Source organism: Thermobia domestica, chromosome 5 (assembly GCF_964235325.1).
Source record: "Thermobia domestica chromosome 5, izTheDome1.hap1.1, whole genome shotgun sequence".
Lineage (NCBI taxonomy): Eukaryota > Metazoa > Arthropoda > Insecta > Zygentoma > Lepismatidae > Thermobia > Thermobia domestica.
This window is the reverse complement of record NC_137458.1, coordinates 130,817,406-130,830,599: the sequence shown is the minus strand read 5'-3', so window position 1 is coordinate 130,830,599 and position 13,194 is coordinate 130,817,406. Positions and strand designations below refer to the sequence as shown.

The window sequence follows — 13,194 nt, the reverse complement described above, 5'->3', positions numbered from 1 at the left end:
CCGCCCAAAATATCATCCCCTGTTTCTCGAAAACTATCAGGGTACAAACAAAACGTTTTTCGGTACAAACGATTTGCTTTCGAATGGTGTATTCCAATTTTTTGTGCTGTGATACGGGGGGGCTATCTTGGCGCCAAGATAGCCTCCCGCCCCAAATATCATCCCCTCTTTTTCGAAAACTATCAGGGTACAAACAAAAGTTTTTTCGGTACAAACGGTACAAACGATTTGCTTTCGAATGGTGTATTCCAATTTTTTGTGCTGTGATACGGGGGGGCTATCTTGGCGCCAAGATAGCCAACCGCCCAAAATATCATCCCCTGTTTCTCGAAAACTATCAGGGTACAAACAAAACGTTTTTCGGTACAAACGATTTGCTTTCGAATGGTGTATTCCAATTTTTTGTGCTGTGATACGGGGGGCTATCTTGTCGCCAAGATAGCCCCCCGCCCCAAATATCATCCACTCTTTCTCGAAAACTATCAGGGTACAAACAAAACTTTTTTCGGTACAAACGGTACAAACGATTTGCTTTCGAATGGTGTATTCCAATTTTTTGTGCTGTGATACGGGGGGGGCTATCTTGGCGCCAAGATAGCCCCCCGCCCCAAATATCATCCCCTCTTTTTCGAAAACTATCAGGGTACAAACAAAACTTTTTTCGGTACAAACGGTACAAACGATTTGCTTTCGAATGGTGTATTCCAATTTTTTGTGCTGTGATACGGGGGGGCTATCTTGGCGCCAAGATAGCCAACCGCCCAAAATATCATCCCCTGTTTCTCGAAAACTATCAGGGTACAAACAAAACGTTTTTCGGTACAAACGATTTGCTTTCGAATGGTGTATTCCAATTTTTTGTGCTGTGATACGGGGGGCTATCTTGTCGCCAAGATAGCCCCCCGCCCCAAATATCATCCACTCTTTCTCGAAAACTATCAGGGTACAAACAAAACTTTTTTCGGTACAAACGGTACAAACGATTTGCTTTCGAATGGTGTATTCCAATTTTTTGTGCTGTGATACGGGGGGGCTATCTTGGCGCCAAGATAGCCCCCCGCCCCAAATATCATCCCCTCTTTTTCGAAAACTATCAGGGTACAAACAAAACTTTTTTCGGTACAAACGATTTGCTTTCGAATGGTGTATTCCAATTTTTTGTGCTGTGATACGGGGGGGCTATCTTGGCGCCAAGATAGCCCCCCCAAATGTCATCCCCTGTTTCTCGAAAACTATCAGGGTACAAACAAAACTCTTTTCGGTACAAACGGTACAAACGATTTGCTTTCGAATGTTGTATTCCAATTTTTTGTGCTGTGATACGGGGGGGCTATCTTGGCGCCAAGATAGCCCCCCCAAATGTCATCCCCTGTTTCTCGAAAACTATCAGGGTACAAACAAAACTCTTTTCGGTACAAACGATTTGCTTTCGAATGTTGTATTCCAATTTTTTGTGCTGTGATACGGGGGGGGCTATCTTGGCGCCAAGATAGCCCCCCAGTTGGCGTCTCAGGTACCCCTATAAGGAAAATGGTACAAACGAAAATATTTTCGGTACAAACGGTACAAACGTAGTACAAACGAATGACCTAGTTATTGTTTCAATTTTCTAAAGTGGGGGGGGCTATCTTGCCATACGTCTTTTTAAGTGTAATGAGAGGCAAACTGCTCAATCGAGGCCTTTTAAAAATGAAAATAGGTCTATTTCTCGTGGTTTGTTTCTAGTGTTTTAATGAATGCATTTTATAACTTTGTTTTACGTTTGCACATTGTTTTACGTTTACTTTGGAACGCAAGATATTTTATACAGGATACTGTTGTTGCAGTGTTGCAGTGTGCGAAGCCACTACAAGCAACGAGTCTAGGAGGGATAAAAAGCAGTTTTTTCCTTCCTCAATTTTTATGCATTTCGAAATCTGAACGTGAGCGAGGTTGATTTTTGGGTTAAAGTCATCTTTCGATATATTTGGTGTTGAATATCAAAGCAGTCCTAGTAAAGCCCACTTCGGCCTTCTTATCCGGCTAGTGTCTTTGCATTTGACGACTGCTGTGGTATTTGAAAAGTCTCGGACAAGGCAACCACTATGTTCAAATAAAGTGTGTAAAAATTAGAATAAACCATTTGATGTTTAATATTTTGATCAGAAATATTCTTTTTCAATGCAGATGCTGTTATGAAATCACATCCCAACACAACCCAAGATTCAATAAGGGATTTTTGAATCAAGCCAAAACGAGGTTAACTCGAAGGTGAGTAAGCAATTTCACGTTCGTTCGTACTCAGGAACTTTTATGATAAGCATTGGATAGCAAAGCTAAAAAGCATTTTTTGATGGTAATAAATAACTTTACTTCCATGATTACTCATCAGTTGAAGCAAATGCTTCGGTTATTCAGCGATTTTTTTCTTTTAAAAAAGTAGCACTAAGAAACAGTTAAGAATTCAGTAGTCATTATGAAATGAAACCGGTTGTCACTTCAAAAGCAGTGCAATCTTCATATCGTCCCTAGTATTCTTTTCAAATAATGAAAAAAGAAATATACAAGTTTGAACCAATGCAAGAAAATCCATATTTTCAGGGCAAGCACTTTATAACCACATGGAGGGTGTAATGGCGCTGATTTTTATATTTTTGTAGTGTGTTTGCTTACGTGGAAAGTACACGAATCGTGAGAGTTGGATTTTTTTTATGAAACTTTGTGTAAAAAATTACGTTCTAGCTGCTAAGCAGTATAGTAGAGGTCATTCGTTTCACAAATGTTCCATTGAGCTGATACATGCATGCCATTTTGAAATAAGGTAGACAATAAAATGTGAAGAATACCTGTTTGGATCCGTCACGAAGGAAATATTGGCAGGTCCAACACAACTATTGAAAATCGGGGTAGATAACTTATGTTTGAGGGCACTTCCAGTGCAATGTCACCATCTTAAAAGCCGCCATATTGAATTGCAAACATATAGTATAAATGAGAATGGAGTCATGTGGGGTATCAAAGAGCACTGGAATTGTAAGCAACGTCTACATATTTGTTGCCACTTGTGAGTTAATAGCTGTCTTACACAGGAATGTATGGAAGCCATTCGACCTTCGAAAACAAATCTTTTGGTGTGTCGTAATTAATGAATGATAAGTTGGTTATTAAAATATCCTCATGAGGAATTTAAATCTTTGATGGATGGCCACATGTGATGGAATAATGAGCTAGGTTCGCACTCTGTATCCAGGTTGTAAGGATGGGTATAGGTAGGCAAAATATGGAGTAAATAAAGGAATACATTCCACTACGCCGCAGAAGCAACGCAAGAAACAATCCACAAGATATGCGTAGAACTAAAGCAGGTAGCAAAGTACACAGGAACACAAAGAAGAACGAACAGAGATTGCATATGGCGTGGTGTGTATGCTCCTTCAGCCTTGCCAGATCGGCCAAACTTCAAATACGTGGTAGCATTATGAATGTTGCCTGAGTTCAGAATGGATGTTTCTATGTATAGATAAAAATGTTTCATTATAGTAACATTTTTTTCGAACCTATTACTTTGACATGTTGAACGTTTTGTTGATGTTTGTTCTAAACAAATTCCAATATAAAACAGGTCATTGTAATAGGCTCAGGGAAAACAATAAACAACTTAATAACGTTTATTCATGATCACAAACCATCCTTAAATCTGGATTCAGGCAAATGCTACTACGTACATTAAGTCTAGTCAATGCTGTAAGAATGACGTTACATAGACACCACGCCACCATATGCACTCTGTTTGTTCTCTTTTGTTCCCTGGTCACTCTGTTAGTTGCTTTAGTTCTTTCTACGTGAGTTTTATTCGCTTTTGTTTCTTAGTGGTATGTATTCGTTTGTTTTAATAATATTTTGCCTTGTATCTTGGCTAGCTCGCCACAATAGAAATAAATTGCTTATTTTTCCATAACATGTGGTAGCTATTTTCTCATGAGAGGATATATGAGTCGGTTACCAATCTGTTATTAATTTGAATCATTTTCTCATGCGCCTTTGCATTTAACGATGGTGTATTCTGTTAAACCATGTTTGGAAATAAAATTGCTAAAACAATTATGTTTACAAAGAATATTCAATTGTGCGTGGTTTTCATTTTCTATAACGAAAGAGGATGTCGGGTGCATATAGGGCCGAGCCACATTCTCCGACTTCCCAGATAATACGTTTTAAAAATTTAGAGCAGTTATGACCAACGTCTTGGTACTACGGAGTCGGAGATTGCGAATTCCGAAACGTCGAAGGTCACAGCAGACATTCAGTTTTCAGGAACTTCTTTATATTTCATCATTTTAAAAGATCGCTTTGGTATTTGTGGTAATAAAACAAAATGTCTGCAACCATCAACTTTCTCAACCATTTTGGGATATTCGGGGATATATACATTATCCCAAAACACCCTAAAACATAGGGACTATAGTTGAAAAGAAAAAGAGCAACTTGTCCCTCACGAAACGTTAAGAAAAATTTTTGTTTTCGAAAACTGGTTCCAAAAGAAAAAATGATTCTTTAAAAAACTGAAGGCTATATTATTCCGTATGAAAGGCTAAGAAAATTGCCTGCTCGATTATTCACCAAATCAGGAATCACTTAAAAATCAGGTACCGAAGTTCATGGACCTCCTCACAATTCGAGTCTTGCGAGGGAGCAATTCAACTCTTTGCTTGTTTTTGTTCTATAATTCCTGCAATAATTAGCATTAAAGTAAATGATTTTAATGTAAACACACATGTCATCATGAACCAAAAGTACAAGGGAAGTATTATTATCTTTCGAAAATTTGACGTACATATTTAAAATCACAAATAAATTGGGGTTACAAAGAATCTCGAGGGTCTCATGTGCTAGCTTCAGTTATATGAGGATTCCAAAGTCTTATGGCCATTGAATCACAATTCACAGTGATAAAATCACAGGGCGAACTGCTGGACTTAAACGAAATTTGATGTGAAGGTGTGTCTTGAAGAGCAAGTTATAGAGAAAAAGAAAATTTTGGCCAGGTCGCAATCTTGAATGGAATAGGGCCGCCAGTCAATATACCGATTAGAAAGTGCCTAACGCGAACCACTAAGGCTAGAGAAGCAAAATTTGCTATCATGGTGTATCATGAACAGTAGTTTGCGGAACACTACGAAGTATTAAACAATTCGCAATCTTGAGTTTATGACCACCGAAAGTGGATCATTAAGTACAGGTTACGTTAAAACCACGATCCAAAATAGTGGGAGGGGCCGAGGTGGCTCAGTGGTAGAGGGTTCACCTCTGGTGCTTGGGGTCCCGGGTTCGATCCCAGCCCCAGTAAACTTTGTGGTGGACAAATACCGTGTGCGTGGGTTTCCTTGGGGTTCTTCCGTTTCCTCCCACTTTCTTCATTCCACCATTTTCATTCATTACTCATCAGTCTCCTTTAGCCTAACTGGCATAATCGTGGGACGTAAAACTCGAAGATTTCATTTCCAAACTAGCGGAAGAGTAGTTTATTAAACAATTGCGAAATTTTCAAAACGTTACCATTTTTAATGAAAAATGAGCACCAAGTATCGGAAGCAAAATTAAATCATCCGAAGCAATACAACGTAGGTGATTTATTCTGCCACCTGTTGAGGGAATTATGCACTTCACGTTGTTTCCATATCATTGCTGCAACAGAGGATAGTTTTTTTCTTCAATGTCACTTGGCACTGTAGCATCCGTGGTCCTCAGATATTTCCTTGTCAATACGTGAGAAATTGACTCTCGTCTTAATTATATCATGTTGATAATCGAATGTTATAACAAATGCATAATACTTTGAATTTTCATTTCAGAGAAGGCAGAAGCAGTACTCTAGTTTCCTTGGATGAGAGCGAAAGCACTACTCGAGTTTTAGTGGATGAGAACGGAAGCACTATTCAAGTTACTCTGGATGAGAGAGCATCCTCATCTGGAGGTGGCACTCTCAGCTTCCAACGGAAGAACAGTGATGGCAAGTCTGTTTTGAATTTGTAGTTTTTGTTGGGTGCTAACCTTGAAGGAAAGTTACACATAATGAAGTGAGAGTCCTTTAGCTTGTATGCGTATATGAAACAAGACCTAGCCTCCAACGGAAGAACAGTGATTACGAAATATTTGTGACTATTTGTAAGAAGTAATCCGAACAACTTAAGACTTTTTTCATATATGGTTAAAACTGCATGGTGATAAGTCTGTTTTGTGCATTTAGTTTTTGTTGGGTGCTAATTTTGAAGGAGAGTTACACATAAAGTAAGAGTCGTTTAGCTTGTATGCGTAACAAAAGAACAGTGATTGCGAAATATTTATAACTATTTATAAGAAGTAATCCGGACAATTTAAGAGACTTGTTTATATATGGTTGAAACCGCAAACGGTTGATAAATCTGCTTTGTACATTTAGTTTATGTTAGGTGATAAGGAAAGTTACTCATTATGAAAAGAGAGTCGTTTAGCTTGTATGCATATGAAACAAGAGTTAATGTTTACCATCGGGGTAGTTATCAACAAAGACGCATTGTACATAGTTTCCAGTAATATAACTTTTGTTCATACACGAGATAATTTGCAGCATCTGTGCTGTAGGTAGTCTGTTATATTATGAACTGAAAGATCGGCATCATTCAAATACCTCATTCACTTTTTTTGTGCAAACTTGTAGTTAATTATATTAAATTTTGACAAAATGGTCGTATGGTATTTTGTGAGCTGGTCAATGGTATCGGCAGAGAAGTGGATTTATAAATCTACCAGTTGGTATGACTCAAGCAGCTTGTAACTGCTAAGAAAAGTTACCCCCAAAAATATTTACCTATTTTTCGAAATAAAGTAATTAGTATGGCAAAAGGGTGTATAGTGTGAAGTATTTTTATAATAGAGTATATGGGAAACTGCATGGTACGAATGGATTTTTAGGTACATTGTACTCACCCCACGGACCTGGGTTTTGGACAGCATCGACTAAAGCATGAAGACCGGCAAATAAGTTAAAAAGCACGATGGAGTGTTTTATAGTTTGTGACCTCAGTTCCAGAAAAAAAAAATGAGAAATGGAGAATTTTAACGTGTAGCAAAATATTCCTCACCAAATAACTCTCCAACTTCCTACCTCAAATCGCCTCCGAATTTGCACCAAGCAAGGCGAGCATATATAAAACACAACCGGATGTTTTTGTTTCTCAACATAAGATAGTATTTAGCTGAAGTAACGGATTGCAAATAAGAATTTTGAAAATGAATCCTGTATCGTGCAGATGCTATGCAACCAGTTTGTGAGAGTGATGACTGGGTCGCTTCTCGATCAAGTGTGTCTATACGTCAGATATTGACACACGTTTGTTTCTGGATGCATGTTCCGATAGTTCGGCGAAAAAGCTTCCGGGTGTGTTCTATCTGTGCTTGATGCGAAATCAGGTTGAAGGTTGCACAGTTCGAAATTTTGATATTCCATTTTTGCACAATTTTCAAACTCAAAAAAAGTGGTGGGAAACGTGAAGAGGCTTCAGATATTGGCATCTGGTACTAAGTATTATTATATATACACAACAATTTGTTTTTCCCGACTTTTTTTCTATAAAACAGTTTTTGTTAATCCCCTTATGCATTCTGTAATATGATCACTGAGTATTGTTATAGTTTGTAGTAAATTGTCATTCTAAAGTCAAAATCAAACAATAAATATATAATGCCCTTTATTTACCGTATAGTATTTTTTAATGTTTCATCCTAATCATCTTATAGTTATTTTTATATGCTTGCCTTCACACATTCTAATACGGTTGTGCCATCACCATAATATTTACTGTTTTTTTTTTTTGACATGACAATTTAGAAAAGGCTTAATCCTTTGTTCTTGGAACCATCTGGATGCCGCCATATTTGTTTATGCATTTGGAAGTGTATGTTTTCCCTTGTGCATTATCTTCGAGTATAATGTGTTGTTATTGGGTAATTAGTCGTCAATTGCTACTTTGCTGAGCGATTGTGCAGCCGACTTTGTAAAATTTTGGATTAAAATGTACAGGCCAAATTCGTTGAATGGTCAAATTTATTAGATTTGTTTCAGTGGCTTGCTTTTAAGTCGAAATCTCCCTACGAGAAACCAGAGAAAGTTTCCGTGCCCATTACAAGAGTAAGTGATGGATTAAACGTTGATGTAACCTTCAGAAATATTCAGGTTTAGGCTTAAATATAAACTAATTATTTGCTGAGCAAAACTATATTTTCATTAAAATTCAAAACGTGTTACAGTTTCGCCAACTAACTCTTTGGCTTCATCAGACACTAATGAAAATATATAGTTTTGCTCAGCAAATAATTAGTTTATATTTAATTCTAACAAAGCAAAGCTTCTACTTATGGAAAATATCACAGGTTTAGGCGTTTTCTATTGCTTTTTTAGTATTTATGTATACACATATATAAATTAAATGACGTTAAAATAGTCGTTATTAAGTTACTTCTTATTTTATGACGAAGAAAAGTGCAGCTGGAAGGTAACAAACTACCTTCTATATTTGCTCTCTTCAAAAGGATGTGGGCTGATAAGGGTCATTTTTCGCCCATCGAACACCGGAAAAATGTAAAGTGTCTATAGAGGCTAGATACATTCTGTTCTCTCATAGGTCGAAAGAAACACAACCAAAATAAATTGATCCTCATATCAAAGCTTACACAGCGTTATATTATTACGAGTCTGGTTTATTTAGGTTCATCGAATCCTTCTTACTACAAGCCTATGTTAACGACAGCAAACATTGTCAAAATGACGCAAAGTTACCTCTTTTGGGGCACTAATTTCTATGACTTATTTTCTTTCTAACGTATCTATTATATTCACATATAAAACATATCTTCCAGTATACAGACATTGCAAACTTGTCTGAATCGGACTCTTGATTTTTCCGGTGTTCGATGGGCGAAAAATGACCCTTATCAGTCCATCTCGTTTTTATATATATATATAGTTGTACTAGTTTCAAGACAATTGCTGCAAATTGTGATTAAGATATTTAGAAAAATTCTAAAACTAGTGAGGTACAAGTCAGAATATAAACTGCTTGGGATTTAAAGACTATTAAAGCATACGAAACACAATGTCTCATTCCGATTACATTTAGGCAGAACCTGGAAATAACAATGCAACACATCTTCTAAACGTCACAGGTGATTACTCCATGAATGCAACCGGAATGGTAGATTGTGTTTTCTGTTTTAATAATATTAAATCGCAAGCAGTTATTATTTTGACTTAAACCTCGATCACTAGTTTCAGAATTTTGATACATATTTTAGCCTTATACCAAATTTGCAACAAACAATACCTTCTAAATTTGCTACAAACATGACCTTCTAAATTTGCTACAAACATTAACTTCTAAATTTGCTACAAACATTACCTTCTAAATTTGCAACAAACATTACCTTCTAAATTTGAAACAAACATTACCTTCTAAATTTGCAACAAACATTACCTTCTAAATTTTAAACAAACATCACCTTATAAATTTGCAACAAATCTTACTTTATAAGTTTGCAGTAAACATTACCTGATACATTTGCAGCAAACATGATTTTGCGATCGTGAAAACACTTTCTGCAATGTTGCTGCAAACGTTTTAATATTTTCACCAAATGTATCAGCTCATTTTCGGAAATTTTGAGAAGAAAATTTGCACAAAATATTTGCAGCAAATTCCTGGCAAACTTTCTTGCTGTGCAGTCGCAAACATTTCGTTTGTATTGACAAATGTTTTCGTTTTCTGAGGCAACTTTGCTGCAAACTCAGCCAGCGTCAACTTCGTTATTTGCATTGAACTTTCGGCAAATTTTCCCATTTGAAAAGGCAAGTTTTTTGCAAACTTTTTACTTTGACTTTGCAAATTTTTAAACATTTTTAAATCATTTTCTGTGCTATCTGGGACCATTCAAATTTCCTATTTGCTACTAATAACTACAGATATTTTTCCCTCTTTTGCACAAAACCATCAACTTACCAAAGGGACAATATACACTTGTGCATGCTCGATTTCCTCTCGTGCTTTGATCTCAGGCTTTTTAGCCGTGGAACCGGGCCCTTTTGACGCGGGACCTTTTTCAGTCGGGACTATTTTACGCGTGGCACTTTCGACTCGAACGGTATTGGTGCGCGGCAGTTTTGACTCCGGACCTTTTAACCAGGGCACTTTTGAAACAGCGCCCTTTTGACGCGGGCTCATTTGTCGCCGACTCCTTACCCGGGCTCTTTCTACTCGGGGCCGTTTTGACTTGGACCCTTTTGACTCGGCCCCTTAGGTCGCCGAGCCCTTTAGACGCGGGACCGTTTTTGACTAGGGCAGTTTTGTCATGGGGCCCTTTCGCCCGGGGCTTTTTTGACTCGGGCATTTCGGTCCTCTCCCTTCTGGCATAGAATATATATTCACCAGCTGAAATGCGTTGGGCAGGGGGAAGTTATGAGTAAATAGATGATCAACGATCCAGGGCACAGTAAATATACTTACGTAAGTGGTCATATATCTTTCTTTCTCCTGATTTCCACTCTTGATCTCAGGCTCTTTAGCCGTGGAATTGTATTTACCGGGCATTTTTTCCTGGGGTCTTTTTGACGCGGGGCTTCTTTGACAGGCCTCTTTTAACGCGGGGCTTCTTTTGACTCGGGACATTTTGTAAATTGGCCCTTTCGACTCGGGAACTTTTGACACGGGACAGTCTTCACCCGTGCCCTTTTGATGCGGTGTCCTTTTTCACCGGGCATTTTTAGATAGGACCCTTTTGACTTGGACCCTTTTGTCGCCGGTCCCTTTTGACCGGGGTCCAGTTTACTTGGGCATTTCTGTCTTCGCCTTTTTGTCCGTGTCCTTCTGACAGAACTATATATATATATATATATATATATATATATATATATATATACATCAACTCTGTGTGGGGCAGGGCAGGGGCAGGTATGATTAAATACATGATCAATGACCAGGGCGCAGTAAAATTTGTTACACCACTGATCATATCTCTTTCTTTCTCCTGATTTCCAGTCCTCATCCCAGGCTTTTCGCCGTGAAATTATATTGCCGGGCCCTTTTGACGCGGAGCCTTTTGAGTCGGTCCTTTTTTGTCGCAGAGGTGTTTTGACTCGTCCCGTTTTAACGGAGGCCTTTTTGACTCGGGCTTCCTTTCGCGGTGCTTTTTCGCCTGTAACCCTTTTGACCCGTGTCCTTTTTGAGGTGAGGTCCCTTTTGACTCGGACATTTTTGATAGGGGCTTTTTGTCTCGACGTCCTTTTGATTCCGGCCCTTTTGACAGCGGGGCTGTTTTGATTCGGATCCTTTTGTCGCAGGGCCCTTTCAACCGTTTTTATTCGGGCATTTCTATTCTTGTCTTTTGTCCGTGCCCTTCTGACATATATATATATATATATATATATATATATATATATACCAGTTGAAATGCGGGCGGCAGGGGAAAGGTATGAGTTGGATGAACGATCATTGCACAATAAAATTAGTTACGCCACTGGTCATATGTATCTTTCTCCTGGTTTTCACTCCTGATCTCATGTTTTTTAGCCGTGGAATTGTATTTGCCGACCCCTTTGACGCGGGGCTCTTTTGACTTGGCTCCTTTTGCCGCGGGGTCATTTTGACGCGGGACCGACTTGACCTGTCCCCTTTTGAAACGGGGTCCTTTTTGACCCGGCTTTTTTGACATAAGGCCTTTCTGACTTGGCCTCTTTACTCGCAAGGATCATTTGACCCGTGTCTTTTTGAGGCTGTGTCCACTTTGTCCGTTTTTTTTGTCTCGGACTCCTTTCTCGCGATGATCTTTGACCCGGGCCCCTTTGACGAGGGGAACATTTTCACGCTATGCATTTTCGACTCGGGCATTTTTGTCGCGGGGCCACTTTTGAACTTGCTCTTTTGACGCGGGGCCTTTTAAAACCGAGCCCCGTTTTGACTCGGGCCTTTCTATCCTAGCCCTTTTTCGGGCCCTTCTGACATGGAACCATATATAACGCAGCAGTTGAAATGCGTGGGACAGGGGGGATATTAGTAATGGATTATCCAGGGTGCAGTAAAGTTACTTACGCCACTTTTCATATATCTTTCCTTCTTTTCCCTCTACATTATATCTGGAGATGTATGTTCTAATAGGTTAAACTGGCGATTTTAAAAAGGAAGAGGATATACGCTATCAATGATAAACTGTGACTTTTAATATATATAGGGCAATAAATAAAAAAAAACTCTATACCGTTCTTTTGCCCCCCCCCCCGTTCGAAAAAAATCCTGCGGGAGTTAGTGATTATCGTGTTGGTTAATTATTGTATTATATTGTGCTATACATGGAATAGATACTTCTGTGTTTTATTTAATAAGAAGAACCTTATTTACATTTATTACAACCCTTGCTTGACGACAGCGAAACATACGTTCAGCATATTCAGTTTCCATTCTGAAATAAGGAAGTGAGACTAATGAAATAAATCACGCATACATTTAGGACTTAGAAAAGTGTCCTGCGAACATGTCGTATTAAATTCCTGAAGAGTGAAAAGCGCTAGTAGCAGTTGTCAGCAGTTATTAACTTAACATATAAGAGAATAAAATGAAAAACTGAGAATACGAATCTTTTCAGAGATGATAGTGTACTGATGCTTCACATCTTTTCCTTTGCTCCCTATATCTACGTTATTTCCCTAGTCAAAATAAAAACTGTTCAAAATTAATCACAATTTATTATGCAACCATCCCTTCCTTGGGGTACTGCGCGGTCACATACCAGTCACGGCGATGTAAAGGCACTTTTGGCGACGAGGATACATTGTAGGTGGCCCCCCTCAAAATCGACGGGCCCCTCCTACATAAACCTGCTGGCTACACCCCTGTTCACATATAAATAATGGTGGCCATAGCTCAGCGGGAACATGACCAAAAATGGGTCAACAATGCAATGGAAATGCCCATAAGGCGCGCATGTTTTTTGACATATTTTGTTTGTTTATATCGTCCAAAGGAGGGGGTGCGCTCCGTTGAGGTTTTATGGAAGTGAGACTACACATTGAGCTCTACAAGAATTGTGAATTTCAACGCACTTGGGCCTGCGAAACACGGAAACAAACTGGGTCAAAGTCAGGGAACGTACCATTTTCGATGCTCAGATTGGCTTGATATGAAACAAACCTCT

General features: G+C 38.6%; 1 protein-coding gene across 1 annotated transcript; it reads left to right on the top strand.

Annotated features, from left to right (window-relative positions):
* Window positions 1-1,716: 1,716 nt before the first annotated feature.
* Window positions 1,717-8,380, top strand: LOC145684694 (uncharacterized). Its single transcript, XM_081757075.1, has 2 exons — window positions 1,717-2,250; window positions 5,832-8,380. The coding sequence occupies exons 1-2, from the start codon at window positions 2,126-2,128 to the stop codon at window positions 6,010-6,012; spliced, it is 306 nt and encodes a 101-aa protein (XP_081613201.1). The 5' UTR covers window positions 1,717-2,125; the 3' UTR covers window positions 6,013-8,380.
* The last annotated feature ends 4,814 nt before the right edge of the window (window positions 8,381-13,194 follow it).

Coding starts and splice junctions, on each gene's coding strand:
- LOC145684694 (XM_081757075.1), top strand. CDS start 2,126: ATGTTTAATATTTTGATCAGAAATATTCTTTTTCAATGCAGATGCTGT. Junction 2,251..5,831: donor AAAACGAGGTTAACTCGAAG/GTGAGTAAGCAA, acceptor TTTTCATTTCAG/AGAAGGCAGAAGCAGTACTC.